This window comes from Etheostoma cragini, chromosome 20, assembly GCF_013103735.1.
Source record: "Etheostoma cragini isolate CJK2018 chromosome 20, CSU_Ecrag_1.0, whole genome shotgun sequence".
NCBI classification, from domain to species: domain Eukaryota; kingdom Metazoa; phylum Chordata; class Actinopteri; order Perciformes; family Percidae; genus Etheostoma; species Etheostoma cragini.
The window spans coordinates 16,645,103-16,669,884 of NC_048426.1; the positions used below are offsets into that span (position 1 = coordinate 16,645,103).

A 24,782-nucleotide genomic window follows, 5' to 3' on the forward strand; every position below is an offset into this window, starting at 1 on the left:
TGCCACGAAGAATTGAGGCAGTTCTGAAGGCAAAAGGGGGTCCAACCCTTTACTAGCATGGGGTACCTAATAAAGTGGTCGGTGAGTGTATTGTTTGGTTGTTTTGTGTGTGTAAGTACATTGTGAGCATCAATGTTCCAAAGAAAAATTCCTCGTATGTGTCCTCATACCTGGCAAATAAAGCGGATTCTGACTTCCGGTAAATGTTTTACCATAAGTGCACTGATTTGCTAGTCAAGGGCTAGAACTCCACCAATCAGATTGGTCATTGAGTCTGACTGCCCACTGGCCGATTCCACAAGCCAAACTGGCCTAAATTAAAGCCAACGTCTCCTCCAACTAACAACGGCACGGAAAACCTAACGGACTCATGTCACCGAACTCGCCAGACTGTCCGACCACCCTGATTGGTGTGACAGCGCCTTTAGACACAAACTGAGTGCTGACTAAATTTTAAGGATGACAGTGAGAATTAAACTGTACATGAGAATATTGGCTATAGATATGGATCAGCAAACTCACTTCAAACTGAGTGTAGAGACACCCAGGGATACTCCAGAGGCAAACTTGATAAAGAACACATAGTAGGAGTAGAAGAGGGCTTCGTGACCATGGATGTCTGGGTTTTTCACCTTGAAGTCATCCACTACATCGGGAAGCATTGACCTGAAAGCACAAACACGACATTTAGAAGGAAACTGGAGATGCAGTCAACAAAAAGCCACATCTGCATATGAATATGAATCCAGGAATGGATTCTGTGGATTTACTCCTGCTTACCAAGGCAGGAGGAAAGCTGCCGCCACGCTCACACCTGCCGCCACTGAGACCAAGTAAGAAATGATCAGGTTGCTCTTGATGCAGACGATTAGGATCATGAAGGGTACTGCCCACTATGGAAAGAGAGCAGTTCCAACAACACATTCCTTTCGAATAAATGCTTTTGTTGTACCAAAAACAACTTTTTTTTTTTTTTTTTTACACTCACCGTGATGCCAAAGTTAACTGCCTTTTTCTTCCCAAACCGGCTCAGAAACCACTGCCAAAACGGGATGGTCAGAGTCCCTGATAACTGGGAGAAAACGTGACACAGAGTTATCAGTATTTCATTAAATATCATTCATGCTCGCAAAAGGACAAGGTAAGTACACAGTTGATATTTAAATCATTCGTCGTCATTCACGTTGACCAAAGTTAACATCAGATTTATCTGAAATCTGTGTACTCTATATCCACGATGTTCCAATTCCGATATTGCTCCAGTGCTAACAGAAATCCCGCAGGATCACGCTCTTTTCGCCTGGATGCCCGTTACCTTCCACATTCTTTGTGTTGGGATTTTACACTACTGTTGATTTAAGAGGACTATGGTTAACTGCTCCTCAGATCTCTGCAGGGCTAATCGAGACACCTAGCTAGACAATCTGAGTTTTCTGTTGCACGACTAGAACATCTTTTGAACGCACAGATTTTCCACTAAAACAAGTTTCTTCCCGAGACTATTTTGGCTCTGTCGGGCATTTAGCGACGATTGCGATGGGTTTAAAGAAATGCCAATTACCAGAGAACGTTTTTCTCCCACTTGGATTGCTGTGTGGACCAGCCACACCCTCCTCGCAGTGCTGTGGAGGAAGGTCTGGCAATCATCTGGAATCATTCAGCCAGATGACGCTGTTTAGCCTAGCCAGATTAGCTTCATCAGAAGACAGACAGAGACATTAGACCTTAGGAACCATAAGGATTTAGTTTTTTGATCTAAATTTAAAAGAAATATTTACCTGTACTCTACTCTGAAAAGGATTGCCTCTTGTATCACTTTGCATTGTTATTGGCGAGGTATGATCAGAGCTTTAGTTACCATTGAGGACACTGAGGTATGTTGTCTGTTTTTTTTATAAAAAGTATATTTTTGGCCAATGTTGAGGTTTTACGATGCGACTACAAATAATAATTTTGGTGGAAATCAAGTGTGGGAAGAAAGTCTCCTCAGATAATGATCTTATCTTACTTGTAGTTTGAAATTTAGGTCTTAGCTTGAGTAGGTTATGTCCTGTGGTATATATAGTGTTATTTTTTATTTTGTTTTATTTTGTAGTATAAATGTAGCTCTGAAAATTGCTATAGATGCCGGATTTGAATAGAAAATAGTTTAACCCTCCTTACTGTCAACTTTGTTTTAAGGGGCCAGATTTCTTTGTTTCCATGCATGCATTTTCCTCTGTAACATTAACGTGAAAATAAAAGACCTAGGTTTTATTTCTTAAGAATTATCTCTGGAAATCATAAAATGGTTGATACACTGGTTTGTCATTTTTTGAACTGAAAAACAATTCTGTTTCACGTTGGACTTGCAGTGCTTTAAGACCTCAATATATCTAAAATGCTGGCTGCAGCTCGGGGCACTATGGAAGTAACCTAAATGATAACTTAACATCTATTTTGCAAACAATTCTAACTGGTTTTCATAAAAATTCAGAAAAAATGTGGGAACCGGAAAGAACAAAGTGACCACTTCAGGAAGAGGCCAAGGGACGAGGGCATGACATGCTTTGTTTGATCATAATAGAGGTCTAACTTGGTCAACCAGTGTTAAATGACAACACAAGAACAAGCTTTCTACTGAAGACTTAGCAGCATAAGAAACATAATCAACAATGGAAAATCTTTTTATTATCTTTTTGCCCCTTCATCTCCCACCTCTCCAACTATGACACATTGCCCACAAATGTTTCCACTCCTTATCAGAGGAAAGGCACCAGAGTGACGAGGATGGCAAGGAGGGTGCAACCAGGGCAACAAAAGCTCCACTGTGTGCCTGTCTCGCTCTCCTACTCCTGTTAACGCCGAGTGAGTGTGTGACTGGGAAACAGATTCCCAGGAGCCCAAACAACACCTCTTGTCACCCTGAAAATCTGCCCTTTTAATCATGCGCCTGTTCGTGCGAGGACTGACCTCAAAGTACAGACTGAAAACCCCACAAACACCAGGAGCTTACTGTATGCCATAAGGAGAGCAAAACAAAGTTGTTTTTTTGCCGCAGATGTCCTCCAAATCTCATACTAGGGCTTTTACTGAGGTAAACAGTATATTAGTGGAAAATGGAAACACTCACCATGATGACCAGGAGAATATTCTGGTAGTCCTTTCTATGGCCGAGAGCGTAGGTAATGAAAAGAGCAAAGTTTCCCTCTAATAGCTGTAAAAAACAACAACATATGAGTTATTTCTATGCCTACTACTGTTAGAGATTGAAGTATAATTTAACATTTTGGGAAATACACATTGTATTTAGTTTAATCCTTAAAAAAGCTAAAGTTGTGGTTTTACCTTTGGACAGCTAGCCGTTTCCTCTTGTTTCCAGTCTTTGTGCTAAACTAAGCTAAATGTCTCCCAGCTGTAGCTTCATTTAATAGACAGATATGAGAGTGGTATCACTCTTCTCCTCTAATGCTCAACCAAAAAAGAAGTTATTTCCCAAAATGTTGAATTTTGCCTTTAACCATGACTTTATCAATAATGTTTGTATCCAGCATGACACAAATAATGAGACACAGTATTACCATGAAGGCCAGAGAGGTGAAGAGGAAGCCGATGACCAGTTTGATGTACGGTCCGTAACCCATCACCAGGCACAGGCCCTGGCAGAAGGTGAGGTGGGATACCTTTCGCCCGCTCTCTATAATTCAACATGGAGGAGAAAACAAAGATAAGGCTGCTGAAAATCTTTGCTCTAAGGAATTTATTGCACAATGCAGAGCCATGATTATGTAAAACAATGTTCTGGCATGTGCCTTATACGTATCTTGGAGACATTTAGCGCCTGCCAGAATACGGCCACCAGTTTTTTTTTCCGGCCAGTGATAAGTAAGGCCACATGTGTAGGACAACTGATACAAACGCAAACATGCAACACACTGGTAAGACTCAAATCTTGGCCATGAAGTTCTGACTCAAGTATTAAACTTTAAAAGTTGCTTCAATGTGCTCCCTCTTTCTCCCTCCCTGCTACAGAAGAGGCATTGTCCTAAAGAAGTCAAAAGGCTAGTAAGTCCAATGCTGTCACGAGTCTGTGGTGTTCTAGTCAGTTGATTCCTCGGATTCATGACTCCAGTCCAAGTTAAGTTTGTTGAGTCCACAGAACCGTTTTAAATATTTAAAATAATCCACCTTATCATTCAACAAGTGAGAACTTGGATTCATACCCTTATTCTCCTTCACACCCAAAAACAAGACTGTGGCACAGAAGATGTAGATGATGCAGATCACCCCTGAAGAAATCAAGTATGCTTGTTTCTATGGACAGAAAAGACAGCATTAGCTTGGAATAACACTCATGTGAATTGTTTTTAAACATTTATTTGACATGATCAGGGGCGTAGCACAACGTTCTGGACTCTGTACATAAGCATTGTCTATCGGCCCCTCCCTGCGTCCACAGCTATTCCGTTTAGTATCTTTTAGCCCGCGAATATACTGTAAACCCAGACGAAGTATTGAAAGAAATGAAAATTGAGAGGAAGTATGAAGGAGGGCGTAGCCAGGCCATTGTCAAGGTTCCAAGCGAGTTGAGGCAATGTCAAAAGGTGACAGGAAAACCTGCAGACTACTGATTGGTTGAGAGAATAGTCACTTATCACTGCGTATTGATTGCTAGCGACAAACCCGCCACTTTTAAATAGTTGAGCCAGCTGTGTTGTTTTTTTGCTGCCTTCACCTTTTGAAGCAAAATTTGTCTTTTGGCTGTGCAGCAGCCACATACAGCGGATCAAAAACACCACATCTTGTGTGTGTAACATTAGGTCACAGCAGTTTCCTGTGGCGTCCCATTAGGGCCCTGTATACTCAGTCCCCTTTATCCCCTCAGTCCAACGCCTCTGGACATGACGCCAAAGACTCAAGAGACTCACCGTCTCATTCAGTGAAACTATGGACGTGTTGGTTGAGTTTCTGCGGTCATGTTCATCAGGCTCAGTGGGGCAATTTGCGTCACCACCCACTATCTGTCCCTGGATTGCTGTGCCCAGAACTGTGCCGAGCACCTCCACCATCATACCTGAGAGCATCACAGAAACGGAGCATCAGCAACAACACTCACGTAAAAAGCATTTGATCATTCAGGCAAACTGACGTACGATAAGCAGTGGCAGAGTCCCTCTCTTTCTGGTCGCTGCTGATGAACATGGTGAGGGCTGAATATGGTACGTGGAAGCACTGCAAACATAAACAAAACACACAGTTAGGCTAGTGTACACAGCACTGGGACCAAGGGGAACAAGGTGCTAGGGAGCGTCAACATGACATACTAACCGTCTGCATTGATTGAAAGAGGCAGTAAAAGATCAGGTACCAGACGACCTTCCCCTGCTCAAAGGGAGGCACGTACCAGATGAGGAAGTAAGTCAGCACCGCAAAAGGAGTAGAGAAAAGGATCCTGTATACAGTATGATAAAAGAAAAGTTAAAAAGTTAATTTGTAGTGTTTAATAAGAAAAAGTGTGCTTCTAGATCAAGCAAGAATATTTGTATTCATGTGAGTTACTACAGTGGGGTTCACCGTGCTTTCTGTACAGTTTGACCTTGAAACAAAAAGTGTGCCAGGCCTGCTGTTTTCAACTGCTAAGGGAATGTTCCGCCAACTGTTACTGTAGTTTCGCCCCCCCGTTTCATTTTCCTTCCTTGCAGTCACTTTTCTATTTGCTCCCCACCGCTTTGTGAATAATCCTACTAATCCTGCCCTGTGTGTGTGTGTGTGTGTGTGTGTGTGAGTCAAACTGAAGCAGAGGGTGGGAAAGTTTGTGGGGGAATTGAGAAGAAATGTGACTCAAGTTCAAAATTTTATATAAAAATAAAGATAAAAACTGTTAACCATCTCGGTCACTATCAGACTGGATTGATGCCAGACAGTTATGATTTTCTAAAGACACTAAAACATATCTAAAAAGTCTCTTTCTATGCTAGTGTGTAGCTTTTTTGAAGACACTGCAGTTCTTCTTTTATTACTCACTGGATTTCCCCCGGTTGTGTATTGGCCCGGTTACAGTGAAACAAATGTGTGTATGTAAGGGCTCAGTCTGGGTGTCTGGGCTACAGAAGGGGACGAGGGTGGGCTGGATGAACGGTGAGGCCACCCTGGCCCCCCCTTGCTCTCACCCCACTCAGTGTCAACAGTCTTTCCTAAGCTTTGTAAGTCTTCCAGCTGACCTCAATCAGAGAAGCTGGTGCTACTTCAGAAACTTGTTTTCAAAACAGACAACAGTCCAGCAAAAACAGCCCATGAACATTTTTGAGCCCCCCAACACACCATAACAGGTTAAGTAGAGCTGAAACGATAAATAAATGATTTAATTAATAGATTAACACTAATCTGCAATTATTTTGACAACTGATTTATTGTGTTAATTGTGTAGTTTGGCTTTTATGTGATAGGAAACCTAATTGTGCAGGCTTTTAAACTGGTGGTTGAATAAAACAAGTAATTTCAAGACAACTCCCTGGGCCCCTGGGTTTGTGATTGTAAAGTTTTGTAGATTTTTCACTAGTTTTGACATTTTTTGGACCAAACAATTAACTGAAAAGATAGCCGAAAGAATAATCAATAATGAGAACCCACCTGCAGTGCTGTAGGATGACAGCAAATCTAACTAATAACTAAATCAATATTGAAGCCGCTCACTTTTTTGTTTGAGTGGCCATGCAATACTCTCCAGAGGGCCATATCCCTGACCACGGAGAGGTCTATTCATTGACTGTAACACTTCTGCATACGCACATGGTCATATCAACCAAATATCCTCTTCTAGTGCCATGTCACAATATCTGTATGGAAAACATTTTCAACACAGATAGGAAAAGCATATGAGGACATAAAAATACATCCATTTGTTCTTATCTAACGGCTGGTTGTTTCACTTCAATTTGGAAAGCTACACAAGCCACAGAGGATCATGTACATGTTGCCTTTTTTAACAATGACCTCCATTATTCCAACCAAGCATAATCCGAAATAACTGCTCTCTGCCTCTGCAAACCCCTCCCAAACATGTAGTAGGAAATCACACACACACGCACACACACACGCGCACACGGTTTGAGCTGATGGTGTGTTGTGGGTTGGACCAATCGCAGCAAAAGCCGGTATATTCCCCTCCCCATTGTTTCAGCTCTACTTAACCCTTGTGTTGTCTTCCTGTAGACCGTGAACTTGTTCTTCCAGGTCAAAATGAACTTTTTTTGGCTCTTTTTACAATGTTTTTTAAAACGTTTTTGTCACTTAAAAAAAAGAATACATGGTCAATACATTTTGGGGTAAAAACAAATTGTGAATTATTTTGATAGTTAAGATCAGAGGATGTTGAGTGGATCAGTTTATTTCAAATGCTATAAAATTGAAAATAAATAATTAAACAATTCAATGAAAGTAATCATTAATTTTACCTGCCAAGAATGTTACATGGCTTCCATACTACGTAAATCCACGCGTTCGTGTTATTTTGATTTAAAAAGACACAACAACACAAGGGTTAACCTGTAGGGGTGTGTTGATGATGAAGCATCCCAGCATTCTTTAGGCAAGACGTAGGGACGGACAATAGTCAAAACACAGTCACATACATACAAGCTTGATGATATGCTGTATACTGTGAGATGAGATGTTGCTGTACTGTTTATACCAAGTTATATCTATCTCAAATCGTATTAGATCTTTGTAGGCAAACCAATGGGCAGAACTGTGTCATGGTGGTGACTGAATTTTTGCTTTAATGTGACCAAATAAAACCTTTTTACAATTATTTTTCATGTCACCAGATTGACCAAAAGAACACACACACACGATGACATCCACAAGCGTGTCGGTAATACAACACAGATTTGTGCCAATGGTTTCACACTATTTCACTGATCGAAGTAATGCACCAAGAAAGACAGTGAAGAACGCTTCTAGCAAGTAAACATAGATGTACGTGTTTAGCTTCACGCTGGTAGATTGCGCCACACATCTGCATCTAGAAAAAACAGACAAATAAATGCTGATGCTTCAGCTGCTGAAAAGGTTACCTTTGTAGTTTTAGTATGAGTCATCTGGATGGCTGATGCACTCATTACATGAATTGTGTTTTATGCAGACCACACATTATTTCTCATGTTGCCATGGTTACTACCAACGGTTCATGAGTTGGATTTTGTCAGTACGTTTGCCTCACAGTTTTTTCCCCACTCAATATCCTTAATGTATCAGTATAATTGTTAGTATTTCCTTACTATCGCCTATTATCCTCTTTCTTTCTTTCTTTAACCGCTTTGTGAACATGTCCTAATGTGCAGCTGTTTGATTCAGATACCTACCAGGGCATCATGCGGCCGACGCGGGTCCATCCACTCCGGCTCACCAGGAAACCCACTGCTGGGTCTGTGACAGCGTCCCAGGCCCGACCCACAAACAGGATGATGGAGGCATGAAAGGGATCCAGCTAAAGGGAGAAATTGGAACATAAGTGAGCCATAAAACTAAAATAAAGAGGATACCAAATACAACCTTGTATTAGCATGACTAGTTTGTGACTAGTGATTCAAAAGAGCCATGACACCAATGAGGTTTATGGAGACATTTTAAGGCTTTGGAACTGCAGCAGTGAAATGCAAAACTGTGTCATTTGTTTAAGAACAAAGCAGCATTCAGAGCCACTGTAATGGTCTCATCTCTTGAGTTGAATGGCCTTTATTAACGTTTCTACTGTGTACAGTGGACATGTCTAATTTGCTAATTGAGCATCAAAGCTAAGCAGTAGGAGTCCAGGATAATGTGCTTGACGGGCTAATGCAGACTGAAGACCGTTAAACTGATACAAGGGCTAATATGAGCTTTAGCCTTGTAGTTAATCAGTATGTGGAAGTATGGGAAAAATGCAAAGATATGGATATGAGTCTCTAAATTGTACGCTGTAGAATAAGTAAATGGATTAACTGTGTTTATAGAGGACATTTTAGAGGACACAACATTTTCGGTTATAGAAAATGTCTTTTTTTTTAAGTCAAAGATATATATGAAAGAGAAATTGTGTTTTTTAGCTCTGAGTGTGTATGTGTGAGATTTCAATGTGATGTATCTTGTCAATCACCTGAGCCACATCCAGCAGGTAGATCTGGAGGAAGAAGCCCAGAGCGCTGCCTGTGATCTGGTAGGGAGCCCCACCAATAGCATAGCACAATTTATTCCACACAGAAAGACGGTTTCTTTGGTCATTTGGCTGGAAGACAAACAGAGGGGAGGACAGATGAGATATGAGATAACAGTTTGTGCATCTGACAGTAAGCATGGAAATGCTCAGAGGAGCTATAAATGTAGGTAAAGTAATGCGGGCAGCATTACGCTTCGTGATCATTATCTTCACCTTTCTTCTCTACAAATTTAATTAAATCCCTGTTTTCTCCTTCAACTACATCCCTATGTCCAAAACTCTTGGCATAATTGATGCCCGTGATAAACAACCATGAAAAGAATGATGAGATTGGCTAACTTCCCTCACCCCACCGTCCGGAATGCAAGATTAGAGACAAATCCCTGATGCAGTCAAACAAGGGAACGAAACTATGAGGTTACTGTAGATCACACACACACGCTCGCACTATATCAACTCCAGCGCTGCCATTGGCTCTAGAAATAGGATGTTGTGAGGTAGTGTTCCATTTCATGCTGAGTAGTCAGCATCAGCAGACAGCTTAGGGTCTTATCACATCCTGCAGCCACAGCCAATCACCTGTTAACAGAGTGGTGATGTCAGCATGAGGGTTTCTACACCCCGATTCAGATCCGCCGCGGACACAAAAGCAGCATGACCTCCTGTTGGGAGAAAATTGCTGCCTTCTCACAGATCAGAAATGAATAATACTCTTTCCTACCAAATCCTTCAGCAAAGCAAGGCCACACAAGCATAATTATCAGGTGAAAACCAAACTAAAGCTACATGAAGGAATACAGCCTGTCGGCAACCTTTGAACACTGATGATGGGGAATCTCACTTAACACACATAGATTCTGGATTCATGGCAAGTAATGTGCACAACATCTAGAAGATGACGTGAAATATTATGTAGGCTAATTAAGGTTACAATTGAAAAGTATTTTTTACTATAGCTTAATCTGACTATTTTCATGATTACATGATTAAACATTTTGTCTACAAACAACACGTGGAACTTTATCACATGTAGGCCTACATATTAAAATATGTCAAAAGGTATATTTTAATTCAATTCCTAAGAAGCAAACATGACATTTAGAACTACCGTAGTTCTGCCGAGCTTAGATTGTACATGTCCTTCAATCTGATATTGCTGTTAAGAGGGGTCACAACACAGACATGATGTGGTTGTGGAACGTGTTTTAGTCCGTAGATGCTGTTACACTTTTCCCTATGAAATACCAACACTTGGTTAATTATGGGCACCATTAGACACGTGCCAATTTTACCTATTAAATACACACAGGCCTAAAAGTGTCTGTTGAAGCACTCGGAGAGGTTGTAACAAATGCCATTGCTTAACACACTTAATTTTAGACTCAATCATAGACGTTTAAAATAAATGAATCATGAATCACGCAGCTCAGGAGAGTACCACGTCACGTTTCTGCTTCACATCTGTCATCACTGAGGCCGCTATTTTTTACTTGGACAGTAGGCCTACAATTTAAATCAAATGTTAAACATAGCAAGTTCAAGTAAGATGCGGTTTCTCTAGAAACCGGTATGCCAGCTTCACGAGCAGCTGCCCGTGGACAGATGGACAAACCGGGTGACATTCAAATGCCCGGGACAAGGGGAGCGTTTGACGCGCCGAAAGGAAGTAACGACCGCAATTTATCAGACGTTGGATTCAATTTAGGCGCCTTTGCGCACCTCAATAAATGGGGACAACACGTTTTAATAAGCTCCGAAATAAAACATATCAATCTTTGCTCTTACCTTTACTGTCTTGATCTCTGTATTTAAAGGTTTGATTGATAATAAACTCGCTGCGTAAGGCTCGGTGCCCTCTCCTCGTGCCATTGTGCTATAGAGACGAGTTTTTTTAGATGTTGTAATACTCGTCAGTGTCAAAAGAAAAAAGCCGCTTCACAGCTTCATACTGTCTTGCTCTGTGCTTTGAGTCAAGTCTCTCGTGTCGTGCTGCCCTGTCCTTCCGCTCATTCATTCCACTCATTCTACTACTGCGTCTACGTCATTCAGCTGTGACGTTCCCATCGCCTGTTCCGTGGGTAATGCTGCATTTAAATGCTGAAGGAAATCCGGAGACCAACAGATTGGTAACATGAAAATGCACTTTAAACCTACATAAAAAGTTACTCTTGCCAAACGTTTTACGAGATAAATCATCACCAATCACCCAGCGATACATTTGCTCTATCTTTAAATGGGAATGACTGAACAAAATTAAATTGTATGTACATTGGTCGTTTGTTTGACCTTACAATTAGCCATTAAACGCATCAGCAAACAATAAAGCAATGTCGAACTTTATTTAAAAAAGTTAAGAATATTAAAAAACTAGATTTCTTTTTGTAAAATACCTCAGCACAATTACGCACAGTTTTTGTGTAGGATATTTATTCTTTGATATATGTTTTTTAAGCAATGAAATAAAAAGATATGCAAGAGTGATAAAGTATGCAGTGTAAACAATTCAATTTAATTACTAAAAGTAGAAAAGAAATGTTGAAATGTCCGACAGACAGATTGACCAATGACATCCAGTGACTTGCAAAGTTGAATCCCTATCTACTCAAAATATAATCTCTCTCTCACACACACACACACACACACACACACACACACACACACACACACACACACACACACACGGGCAGCTAAGTAAAAGATGTAGACGCCTCTTATCCAAAGCAACAGCCATTTCAGCTTGGTTCCCAACTAAATGCTTTTGTTTGGGGGTCTCAATCCACTTTTTTCTACAGTCTGGGATAAGCATGCCATTCACCTTTATCCAGATAATGGCCACTACTGGACAAAAACATGTCAGTGCTAATAAGCTTTGTTTGGCCATCACACAGCGAGCATTATTTATCCTCGATATGACTTCTAAAGGGTGTTATTGCTGTCGTAGCCCTCTCTGCTAATGTTAATCAGTGGCACTATTAGAGCCACAGGGTGTGCTAGTCACTTTGTTACTAGGTCACTGAGCTTTTCACACAACACATGCACAGTATCACAATGCATACTAACCTCATATTTACTGTAATCATCCATTATGCATAACCCAAGGGAATAACAACTGTTAAAAGGGCCATAATATACCAGAAATGTCAGAAGTCATCAGCAAAAGTATAAAGACTGGACCATTTGGTGACAAAGTCCTCTCTTGGTAATAGGATTTTAGTATTTTGATAGAGAGAGAGAGAGATAGAGAGAGGCAGTTTGAATCTATTCTTGGCAGTTGTATTTGTGAACTGGATCTTCTCTGAAACCAAACACCACCAGTTTGCTTTCACTTTTACCTCTGTGATGCTAAAACTAGTTTGCAGATGGCATTACAGCATCTGATACAATATCAGTTTTCGGTAAAACAGTATTTTTTTCTCTATTAAGTAGGTTAATTGGGAATTTATTTTACACAATACCCTGGCTTTTTACTGTAGAACTTTATTTGCCTACTTCCCCTTTTCCTATGATTCATTGTTCCTCTGGTTTCCCCAATCTACATAAATACAAACACACCCTTTTTCTATTTACACACAAACATTAAACAGAACAGATAAGGAAAAGCGGGTGGGTGGGTGTTTACATAAGACACAAATATATAAACTTTTAACCATCTCAGTTGCTATCAGACTAGATTGATACCAGACAGGCATCATTTACGTCATCTACAAAGTCTCTTTCTACGCTAGTTTGTAGTTTTGAAGACACTGCAGGTCTTCTTGTATTACACTCAGGTTTTCCCCTAGTTGTGTGTTGACCCAGTTACAGTGAAACAAAAAGCTAAGGGGGACCTACTTGGTCTTGTGACATCCATTAACCAAAAATATCTTGATCCTGCAGTTTTGTTTCCAGCAAGGGTGGGAATATATCAAAACTTTACTCTTACTGTAAATGACTAACTGAGCACTAAGGGTTAACACTTTTACTTACTTTTTAACCAAAGCTTTTGTTTTGATTAAAGAGTAATTTTGTAAAATTACAATACCGATAGGCCCCAAATAAGTCCCAGACATCTGGCTTTACTTCATTTAAGTGTACAAGTAAAATCCAGTTAGAGCTCTGATGCCTTTCATCATAGTTACATCTAAATCATATCACACACAAAAACGTCTCAGTTTTTACTAAATTGGAATTGGATATATATTTTTTTTAAATGACTAAACTCTCATTATGTTCTATAACAACATGTTTCTTTTAAAATAAGAAATAACTCAATTGTTCTCTTTCACAGGAACAGCTGACTTCATAAAACACTCTAACCCAGCTTGATACACTCAGAGGTTTTGCTGCTACAGCCTCACTTGGTCAGACATAGATCATGGTGGTTAATGTTAGCTATTGTTAAATGTACATTTTAGGTAAATATTAGTGAGATTGTTGAGTCTACTTTTTCTCTACTTGTGCATTTGTTATTATCCTGTTATTGTCTTTTGACCACAGTCTGTATATTTGCCCAGTGTGTAGGTGGACAATCACACAATGTACAAATGTTCCATAAGCAAAAGTCCTGTCCAAAATATTAATTTATCAAAATTAAAGGAGGTGGCTAGGATCTGTAATGGTTCTCTCAGCCTTATTCAATTCTTGTAGCGCCAGGTGTAAATATCCATCAGGCAGCGTTAGGCAGTGCCTAGTGTATGTTCATTGGATCAAATACATAAAAAACACAGTGTGTGTGTGTTTGACAGACCTGGAGGCATTTTTAGAGTTTTAGTCTTTTTGCTGTAGAACAATTGGAGTCCAAAGCCTGTTCATCCAAACATGAAGGACAATTATCTTCTTTGAGAGCCAGAGGCAGTGTTGTGGCCACTGGGCAAAGGATCCTGCTGGGAGCTTTCAGCATCGATGGGATCATCATCACTGATGATCTGCTCATAATATCTTTATGATTACATCTCAGCTCAGTTGAATGTAAACTCATCATCTCATCTCATTTGTATGTAAACTATTAATCTGCAAAGTAAGTACTAAGCTTTCTTTAGCTGACAGATAAATGAAGTGGAGTGAAAGTAATGTAAAGCTTGTCAGTACCACAAAATTCTTGAGTAGCCCAAATTAGTAAATGTACTTTCCTTCTTTTTTTTTTAGGCTTTTCGTGATTTTACAGTTTAAAATTTACACCAGGGCGCCATCTATTGGACATCAATGTAACATTTTGTGAGACTGTAATTGGAATAGCTGATTGGACACAGATCTCAATCAACTACGTGATGCACATTCACGTTTATTAAAAACAAACATTTAAACGTATCAAACAGTAGTAACAGTGCACAATACTGAAAGCTGATCTAGCACTTTTAGTCACAGGGATTTCCAGAACGTGGATGCTACACCTCTTAAGAACCTGATCCAGTGGGAAATGGTGATGGAGCCCATTGCAACAGTTCTCTTAGATATAATGGATATGAGAATCTGTAATTCTGTCCATTATATTGGCAGTATTGGCAGTCTGGCAGAAGTCTGTCAATCTTTGTGCTTTTTTTAGAGTCTGGTATATCATGATCAGTCCTTGAATGTTATCTTTCTCCCTGTCTTGTTACATTGGCATTGTGAATTTAGGCTGGTCCAGTGACTGAATGTACATTTAGTACTGCAAAGTATAACTCTAGGATACTTGTACCTTGAGTATTTACTTGAATATATCCATTTTATTCTACTTCACACGCCTACTTCTATTTTCCTTCATTTAAACGGTAATGTTGTCCTATTAACTCAACTATAATTGGCATGTTACTTAATTTACTGATTAAGATTTCACATCAAGAAAATCATGGTCATCAATAAACATTAAATAGGATGCATTGTTTTAGATTACTATTCAACAGTCTAACGTACATATAGCCTGTCGTATGTAAAATGATCCCCACCCGGACCTGATACAACATGTAAATACTATTTACACTACAGTTATAATGATCAAGATCAGCATTGATAATACAATAACACTCACAGGGGCCATTTTTCTGAAATTTGACTTTTGTGGATAATACTTCTGTTTGAAGGCAAGACTTTTAACTTACTTTAATTCCACTTTTACTAATACTAAATATGCCAGACAAGTCCTCTACCACTGGGCTTTTTAACTGTATGTGAGTAAAGAGATCTGTTCCTAAATAAGTTATTTACACATTGCAAACACCAGGTGGCAGCCTAACAAAGTCCACGGTGCTGCAGTGAGCCCGTGGTTGCATTCAAGAATGGGACTCTCCAACCGCTACAATCCTGTTAGTATTTCACCTAATGTACTCACTACATTTTAACATGTGTTAAGAATGACATAAACACGTCATCCGTGCAGCCATATGATGTCAACCTCATCAGCAAACATTGTAATAGAGTAAGAAACTTTATTTTTGGCACGAGCATGTCTTTTATTTACCATGAACTCAGAGGTGTAGTTGCCATGTGAATATTAACAGTCATCCTATGTAAGGTAATGTCAAAGAAAGGTCAGGATTTTAGAGTGTTATCATATTTAAATATATTTTTCTGTAATGCAGGACTTTGCTGAGGAGGAAATGAAACAACAAGTGAGATATAGATCTTTGCTTTGTGAAATGCTGTTATCAGGTAAAGCTGGCACCCCTGTTGATCACACTCTCGTTGTATTTTAGGAAGAGGGGTGTGAGAATATGGTGTGTTACACCCCTGGGGAGCAATACCACTTGTGTGAATTATTCACGTTGCCTTTCTTATCTGCATGGCTTTTCACTGAGCTCCGGGTGACTGGTTCTAGTTTTACAGATTGTATTTATTTTTTAGATAAGTGAAGAAGGTCAGGGTTACAGAGGGTCCCTGTGTGCCCATGAGGTCGTTGGGAAAAGGAAGACGCCCCCTTGTATAGCACATGGGGACAATTCCACACACAATCCCTGATAAACAATCAAAATTCCTACACTGCATTGTATCTTGTACTCTTCAGGCGGCTGAGTGGGTGTTGCAGACACGAAGACGATGCCGAGGTTTATCCCAACCCCCGGCCCCCGCTTTTTACCATCCTCACACATATGCTACTATAACAATAAAGGACAAAAGTGGGTACTTGAAGTTAAGCTGGGAGATGACTTGGGGAGCAGGCTATTGTTGGTGTTAAGCATTGTTACCCCAACAGTGTCCCTGCTGAAGAAAAGATCTCCAAGTTTTAATGATGGAACAGAAGAGAGGAGAGGGAGGGAAAGGGGGGCCTCATCTAAATATTATGGCACCCATTTTTTCATTCTTCTCTTTGGCAGGGATGAAACACTCCCAACATAGCAGCTTGAGGGTTGGTCCGCTGTTTAATTATGGGATGTGAAGTTACAGGATCTACAGGCTATGATCATTGCTCTGTGGGTGAAACATCTCCAAAATCACATTGGTGAAGCTTAAAGTTAGCTAGAATATCTCTCTGTTTGAACTTATTTTAGATTTAGAAATCTGTCCAATTTATCTTCATGTAACTGATGCACACAGTAGCATTGTTTCATGTTTCATTTATTTAACCAGGTAAAAATCTCACAACAAATTAAAATGTCTTTTTCAAGAGAGACCTAGACAAGAAGGCAACATTAAAAAAATACATTACAACATTATATACAAACGGCATGAACAAGCTTAGATAATTGTCACAGGTTACAACTAATGTAGACAATGTCCAGTTAAGATCCATAAGGTTTCCGAAAATGTTAACTAATTTAAAAAAAATGAACTTAGAATCAAACCTTTGCACGCACTCCATTATTGTTCATGGAGCATAAAATTAATTTTTCTAAGTAAAATATGGGTTTACTCGGCCATTGGTTGGTCAAAATCACTGGTATGCAAGTCACAAGTAGGGCTCAAATCAAGTCCTAAGTCAAGACTGGTAGGTCATAAATTAAATCTAAGTCCTTAACTTTGTGCTCAATTGAGATTGAAAACTTGAGAAAATAAAAATGTAATTATTTTGTAAATTCATGGCAACTAGTCAGACTTTATCTGCTAAAAGAGATCTTGCAATTGGACAGTAAGATCAAAACCTACTATATGGACTGTTTTGTCAACTGCTGTTTCCAAGCTCCTAAAAAACTTAAAATCATTAAAACAAAAACACGAAGGCCTGAAAGTGTTCACAAAAATGGAAATTCAAACACCTGCAATATCATGGCAAGTAGGTAAACTGCTCAAGAAGAAAGTGTGATATGATCAAACAGCTACTGAACGGGGAGACGGTTTTGTCAAATATGGTTAATCGAGTCCTAAACAAGTCCTTTTGTGTGTCTGCTAGTGTAAATGCACCTTTCACTCCTTGTAAAATGAATGTTATGTTTCTATCAGACACTAATCTTGTTTGAGTTGTCTCCAGTGGAACTTCTTCACTCTGTGTGTTTTGATCAGTAAAAACCTGAACTTTACGTGATTGACTCAAAGTATATTTGTTTTCACAAAAATGGAGCTCTGATTCCCCTGCAAATTTAAAACATAAAAAAAAAACATTTTTGTTCTGGTTTTTGCGGCCTTGGGCAGGATATTAAGTAATTCCAAATCAACCACCAGATTTGTGACTCGACTCTCTCTTGTGTGTCGCTACGATATTGATTGATACGGCCTTTAGTTAACTCGAACCATGCACCACACATAAAGAGGCCCCACAACCAGGGGAATGACCTCAGGCCTGTCATTGACAACAGATGCCAATCACTAATCAGTGTCATGAATTTGGCTTGAAAATGACATGGCATACTGTTTTTTTTTCTTTGTCCACTGAGATGCTTAATCAAGGAAAAGGCGTGGATGCTATAGACCCAACGGATCAATATGTTAGACAGAAGGAGGTCTAGGGCCATGGGTGGTGTATGATTTTGACCTGGTGGTGTCTGCTCATGAGACGTTGAAGAACTTTGACCTTTTGCGATAAAGCACTTGTTCACGCCAGACAATAAATAGACAAATCATGTGTCTACTTAATACTAAACCTATTTATTGTTATAGGTCATTGAGTGCATATGGATTTTACAAGGGTGGTCTTTTCTTTGTCTTTCTTTTACTGTGGCCTGTAAACAAGAATTTAAGACCCAATAGAGTGGTGTTGGTTTAAGGCATTAGCTAAGTTGCTTTTTCAAACTGTAAAGAAGATAACTTACTTCACCACCACCTGCAGACAGCTGACTTGCATATGTTTGCGTACTCGTGCTGTTTTGTGTTAAAATGCCAGCCATTTAAAGATGCACTCCGCCCTTTCACATTAGAAATCTTTTGTAGCTTAGAATCAAATACACATAGATACTGAATATGGAAATGAGGAGAACTATCTGCATTGAATTCCTATCTTTTGTAATACAAATTAGATTCATACTATAAATCTACAACTTTTTACACCAATGCAACTTCAAGAAACTCTCTCTAAAGCTGCTTTGTCTTCCTTTCCAAATATGTGCCTGCAGTTAGTTATTATCCATTATTATAATAATTTACACATTAAAAAAGAGTTGTTGGAGAATGTGGGATTGGATGGATTCTAAGTTTTGATCATTTGAACAGGGTTAAGTAAAAGATAATCATAAAACTAATGTTAGGCCTCAAAGTTGAGACATGTTAGCTTTCTCTATCCTGATGAGCATACCGTAGTCATGGGAGATAAGCAAAGGTGGTCTTTATAATATTAATAATAATAATAATGTATCCTTTATTAGTCCCACAAGGGAAAATTACAATTTACACTCTGTTGTTATTACACACACTACACACAGGCCTGAATTACACACACATGCTCAGTACCTATACATGCACTAAATGGATGAGATGTCAGAGTGCGTGTTGCTTGCTAGTTTCTCCATGTTTTGCACTCAGATGTTTACATCTGAAATCCTTGACCGGCCAGGCCAGCAGAGTCGGCAGGAAGTTAGCAATAGGCCAAGGGGGCACGAGACTGGAAAGTTGATTTCCCAAATTCTGCTGGGATGCAGTGGAGCAGTAGGAGATGGATCCTTAACTTGGATAACATGAGCTATACATTGACTCATTGGGCAGAAAAATGGCCCCGGAGGATATTTTATCATTTTACTCTGGTCATTATTTTTTCAATACTTGACAAAGACAAACAGAAAATCCTCACATTTGGGAAGCTAAAAAAAGGACCTATTGCAGGTTTTTGATTGAAAAGTAACTTATAGTTGCTGACTGATTTTGTATTTGGTTAATCTACAAATTGTTTCGGCTCTTCATCTTGTTTTTGCATCATTATAAGTGATGCAGTAATGGGAAAGAGCTCTTTGACTGCTGAAGCAGGCCAAAGGGGAACTGAATGTTACTTTATATTCCACTCAGTAATAAAATTTATAACGATGCTTCATATTTAGTCAAATGATATTGAGTTGTTCCTTGACTGTAAATTCATAGAATTTCAAGCGACTATCAATGAAAGTTGTCAAACTAAATGCAGTGAAGTCAAAAGTGCAATATTCTTCCCTTAAATAGTAGTTAAAAGTATCAGATTAGATGAGTATAGATAATACTTTATTCATCCCACAATGGGGAAATAGATGGATGGAAATGGAATTCTCTCATCTGAAGAAATCCTTTCTCCCCCTCTACTTGATATTTTTATTCATGACTTGTATATTTTAAATATTTGTTCTTATATTTTATCCTATTTATTATGTAATGTATATTGTATCCTATTATTCAATGTACATGTATGTGTGCCTGATTTGGAATCAATTCAATTCAAATCTATCTATCTATCTATCTAGAGCCGGTGATAAAATATGTCAGTTATTGTGACCATAATTGGTGTTGTAGACGGGGCGGGGCTGAGCACCTCCCCCCGCCTCTGATGGAAATGAAGGGGCTTACCCGGATCTACCGCTGCAGATATTTCTAAGGCTCCTCCCTGCACTTTTTTATAACAGGATATCTCACTGGCGCGAAAAAACGCACATTGTGGGGCGGAACTTGTGCCTGTTGTTTGAGCCCCGGCTTTTTTTTTCTAGTTAAACTAAAACAAAGTAGGCCTAAAGATTGCGTCGGAAAAGCGCATCTTTGTATTGAGCAAAAAACTCGGCCGGTTTTTACTCGTTGATCCCCGTGAACCGTGCAATCTTGTCTCTGTGGTTGCTGAGGGATTTTCAATGCCCTGAATTGTGCTTTGGGATTTTTTTTTCCAGAGAGCCGGTGAGTAGTTTTATTCTAGTGTGTTTCCAATGAGGGAATGGAGGGCTATCTGTGGGTGTTAACTCGCGCTGGGACAGTGAAGCAGTCCACTTTCTTTCCTTCGCCGGTTACATGACTCCTCTGTGGAACAAAGCGTTGCCTACATTTGAGGAAATGCAGCCACGCATGTTACTTTTACGCAGAGTCTGTAGTTCTCTCGTGTCGTCTTCAGTACATTAAAAAACTTGAATAGTAGCTGATTTCTATATACATGTTTATGTATAGGTCCATACATATCTATATTATCTAATAACCTTGTGTGCCTGGACAGTTTTGTCCATCCCTGCAAAGAGAGCATCTGCAAGATTCAATCAATTATTCATGTGGTCCCATTTGTAGAAAGTAGGTTGTTACAGGGATGTGATATCCTAATGGCCCATTAGATTGACACTTGAAATGTGACCATACATCTGATGGGAACTACTTTAAGAAGATGATTGCTAATCACTGTGCTATTTCCCCCCCCCAGGTTGTGCAGGACGTTGTTCAGAGGCCACTGGTGTCCTTTGATCATTTCTGGGAATAAACTCTAGCGGATTTTATTAACTGGGAACATGGAGTTCGACTGTTACCAGCACTATTTTTTCGACGATTTCGACAGAGAGGAGGATTTTCACAAGTCGACCGCACCGAGCGAGGATATATGGAAAAAGTTCGAGCTGCTGCCCACCCCTCCCATGTCTCCCACCCGGACTCTGAGCGGTGGTGCTCTGCACCTCTCACCGGGAGACAAGCTCAGCTGGCTGTCCAAAGTCCTGGGTCAGGACGAGGAGTGCGAGGGTCAGATAATCCCAAATACGGAACTCCTCGGAAACCTCAGCTCCATCATTATCCAGGACTGCATGTGGAGTAGTTTCTCTGCCAGCAAGCAGCTGGAGAAGGTTAACGGGAGAGTGTCAGCTGCGGCACAGACAAGTGTCTCTCCGATGGCCCAGATCTCCGTGAAACCGAGCAAGGCGCAGTGCGTCTTTCCCGGTGGACCGATCACCGCTTCGGCGACTGACTGCGTCGACCCCGCGGCTGTTCTCACCTTCCCGGCAAGCAGCTGCAGGAAGTCGGTGTCGTCTGGCTCCGAGTCTCGCTCTGATTCCTCTGGTAAGGAAGCAGTCATGCTCTATTTTGCCCCACCCTGTCCCAGCCTCAGGATTATATTGCCCTCTAACAATGCGTAATTTGGAAAGCTGGGCTGCTGTTGCATAACTGTGGTCTGTGATGCAGAGGGGTTATCAAGTACAACATAGTCACCCTACAGCTGGAATTTTTTTCCCTTCACTTCTACAATGCGCCACATTGCTCAGAATATACCCGTGCTATATTTTTTAAAACCGCGCCCCCTTTACTTTGACTTGAATTTCCCTCTTTCAATATCTTCCACTGGCTCTGCATTACAATCAGAGTGCGGTAGAGGGGCGGGGTGGCCGAGTACGGATGATTTATTACTACTACACACACAGCGACAGACCGTGAGAGTTAGCCTACTCTTTCACATTTCCCAAATTGGGGAGTGCCCCACTGGCAGTAGATCCCCACATTTAAATAGTCAACGAGTGCTCGAAGACAAAAAGTCTGAATTCCTGCGAGCTTTAGCACGGAGAGCACTGCTGTTAACAGCCCCTGCTCTGCCTCCCACAGATGAAAATAGCCTAGTAGTGATCTGCATCATTGGCAATGGAATGGACTTCCTTATAGCAGTTTAGTTAAAATTTGATTCAGCTTGCCTATGCTCTTGCAGGAATGTGAAGTACTTTGTAAAATGACAGCAGTGAAACATCATGCTTTTAAAAACATTGTTTTGTTATGTCTATTGATGAGTTGTTCATATTTGATCACAGATGATGAAGAGGAAATTGATGTGGTCACCGTTGAGAGCAAGCAGAACCGGGTGCGGCTGGTAAATGTCAGAAAACCAGTGACCATCACGGTCCGGGCCGACCCATGCCCCAAACGCTTCCATATGTCTGTTCACCGACAGCAGCACAACTATGCCGCCCGCTCCCCAGACAGCGAGCCAGAACCTGAGGATGAAGATGATGAGGAGGATGATGAGGAGGAGGAGGAGGATGAGGAGGAAGAGCCTCAAAGCAAGCGTACCTGCACAGCATCCAGTCAGCAGCTGGACTCTTCGTCTGGTGTCTCCCAGCCCGGTTCCCCATCAGAGAGTCCTCAAAACTCAGACGTAGAGGACACTGACCGCAGGCGGAACCACAACTTCCTTGAGAGGAAGAGGCGGAACGATCTCCGGTCCCGTTTCCTGGCCCTGCGGGATCAGGTCCCTGGTCTCGAGTCGGCCAAGACTCCAAAGGTGGCCATCCTGACCCACGCGACAGAGTACCTGGCAGACCTGCACACCAGGGAGAAAAGGCAGCTCCAGGAGAAGAAACGCCTCAAAACCCGACAACAGCAGCTTCTCCGCAGATTATCTGAATTGAAGCGCTCCTGAGACACAAACAAATTGTGCTTTTGAAATAAGCTGCCCCATTATTCACTGGCAGGAACTTTGCGTTAAAGTTACCGATCACTTTTGGAAAGCTGCTGTTTTTATATAACATGCTTTATGTAAATAGCTGTGCATTTTGTTTTGGAATACATTCATATTGCTGTGGGCTTCCTATGCAGTGACTGTCCTGGCCAATGAACCTGATATGGGGAGGTGGAGCAGTTAGTGTGCTGTGTTTTTTATTTTTAGTCCTGAACAGGGGGCAATGGAATTGATTTTATAGACTGACTAAGATATTTCCCGGTATGCTGTGTTGGGAAACAATAACTTTGTTGATAGTTGATCAGTGTGATAACACACTTTGCAGTGTGTGAGAAGTATGATAATACTTAAACACATGTGGAGTGTGAATGCCTTTCTGTGTCCATATAAGAGAATGAGCCAGTCTGGTTTCTTTGGTTAAGATGCCTAAACCAAGTGTTTTGATGTACAAATTTTTCTGTAAATAATAGCTTATCCCTCCTGGTGAAGGCTTTGCTCCTCTCAATGATTTGCAACCAGGTCTCAAGGATCCTCTATTTTGTTAAGAAAATGGAAAAAATGGGCAAAAAAATGAATAAGTAGCACTGCTGTACTTTATATTCACACGTCACTTTGTGATTTCAATGCTTCTCCGGATTTTGGTTCATTTTTAAAGCATGCTAACATCAACAGCATTTAACAACATTAAAATTTTATACCATATTTGCATTCAAACCTGAAGTCTTTGTTTTCTTTTTTTATTAAAATGATGCGCAATGTTATACACTACTAAGACACATGTTACTGTATTCCTCTGTGAAAGCAAAAAAAACCCGGCACTTACAGATAAGTAATTTAATCTTCTTGTTAATGAGAAAATTACTTATGTGTAAGTGGCAGAGTTGTTGTGTTCTTTCTTTGTCACTGCTGTACAGCCGATACACTGTGCAGGCTACTTTACATTATAACTCTTCGTCCGTATTCCTCTGTAAAATGAATATCCAGTAACATTTTGACCTTGCCATCAAATTAGTTATGTGCCCCTTCTATTAGTTTCTGTGGCAACCTCAAGAAACCTTGCCCCAAAGTGAAACAATTTAACGGTTTGATGCAGCACCAACAAATGACACAGATTCATCCTGCGCTTCACACTGTGGGTAAGATCCACCACATGCTGCTGTGGTATTTCCTTTTCAGAAACAAAACCTACTATCAAACAGAAATCAGCTGTAAATAAGAGCAGATAAAAAAAAAACTTGTTTTCCTCCCCTATGTCACCTTGTGCAATCGAAAGAGCACGCCTTGTGCAGCAGCTGCTGGTCTACAGAAGGTTACATGGGGCCTATCCTTGAGATTTGCCCTTGAGTGTGTGATACCTTTGTGGATCCTCCCCTCTGCAGTGGCTGCTGCATGCTCGGCACCTGATGTGCTCTGAACTAGGTTACACTCACACACATGTACAATTGGTATCTTTAGAACAGTCCCCAGTGGTTTGGAGACAGGTTGTGTGGACTGCTACTTGGATCCAGTGCAGCTATTCACGCAGTTTTGTAGTGGGAGAGCTGCACTGCTTCATAAGTGTCTGTGGAATGGCCTGTATATGGATAAAGGTGAAAGTCTCTCAATAATTCCCACACCGGTGCATGGTCATGCAGGGCTCTATTCTTAGAATTCCCCATGGGGGCGGCAGAAACTAGCCACTATAGCTTTAATGGGGAGAAAAAATGAGTATCCTCACACCCGATTACCAAAACTGTATTGTACTGAAAAAAGTTTTGATAGTAGCAGGCCTTTATTGGGAGACATTTGATAGGAATTTGAGCAGGACAAAAAACTCCTATCTGTTGTGTTTGTGGAATTCATTTTATATAAATATAACAAACGCATATTAACTTCTTGCATAAAATTAGTTTCTTTAGATCCTGCTGCCCCATTGATGACTGG

The 24,782-nt window shown here is 40.4% G+C and overlaps 2 protein-coding genes across 3 annotated transcripts in view; one reads left to right on the forward strand and one right to left on the reverse strand.

Moving 5' to 3' along the window:
• The window catches only part of mfsd2aa (major facilitator superfamily domain containing 2aa), a 13,871-nt gene extending 2,652 nt beyond the window's left edge, over window positions 1-11,219 (reverse strand). Inside the window, exons 1-13 of one of the 2 annotated variants that reach the window (XM_034857778.1) lie at window positions 10,961-10,976; window positions 9,755-9,837; window positions 9,116-9,244; window positions 8,343-8,467; window positions 5,308-5,431; window positions 5,133-5,211; window positions 4,908-5,053; window positions 4,203-4,293; window positions 3,561-3,676; window positions 3,113-3,196; window positions 989-1,072; window positions 781-893; window positions 523-666 (exon numbers count right to left, since the gene is read on the reverse strand). In XM_034857778.1, coding sequence (XP_034713669.1) covers window positions 523-666; window positions 781-893; window positions 989-1,072; window positions 3,113-3,196; window positions 3,561-3,676; window positions 4,203-4,293; window positions 4,908-5,053; window positions 5,133-5,211; window positions 5,308-5,431; window positions 8,343-8,353 — 992 coding nt within the window. In that variant the 5' untranslated portion in view covers window positions 8,354-8,467; window positions 9,116-9,244; window positions 9,755-9,837; window positions 10,961-10,976. Of the gene's footprint in view, window positions 1-522; window positions 667-780; window positions 894-988; window positions 1,073-3,112; window positions 3,197-3,560; window positions 3,677-4,202; window positions 4,294-4,907; window positions 5,054-5,132; window positions 5,212-5,307; window positions 5,432-8,342; window positions 8,468-9,115; window positions 9,245-9,754; window positions 9,838-10,960 lie in introns of both variants that reach the window. The other variant, XM_034857777.1, reaches the window with a different exon arrangement.
• Window positions 11,220-20,062: 8,843 nt separating this feature from the next.
• mycla (MYCL proto-oncogene, bHLH transcription factor a) lies at window positions 20,063-23,568 on the forward strand. Its single transcript, XM_034858685.1, has 3 exons — window positions 20,063-20,341; window positions 20,850-21,475; window positions 22,213-23,568. The coding sequence occupies exons 2-3, from the start codon at window positions 20,935-20,937 to the stop codon at window positions 22,818-22,820; spliced, it is 1,149 nt and encodes a 382-aa protein (XP_034714576.1). The 5' UTR covers window positions 20,063-20,341; window positions 20,850-20,934; the 3' UTR covers window positions 22,821-23,568.
• The last annotated feature ends 1,214 nt before the right edge of the window (window positions 23,569-24,782 follow it).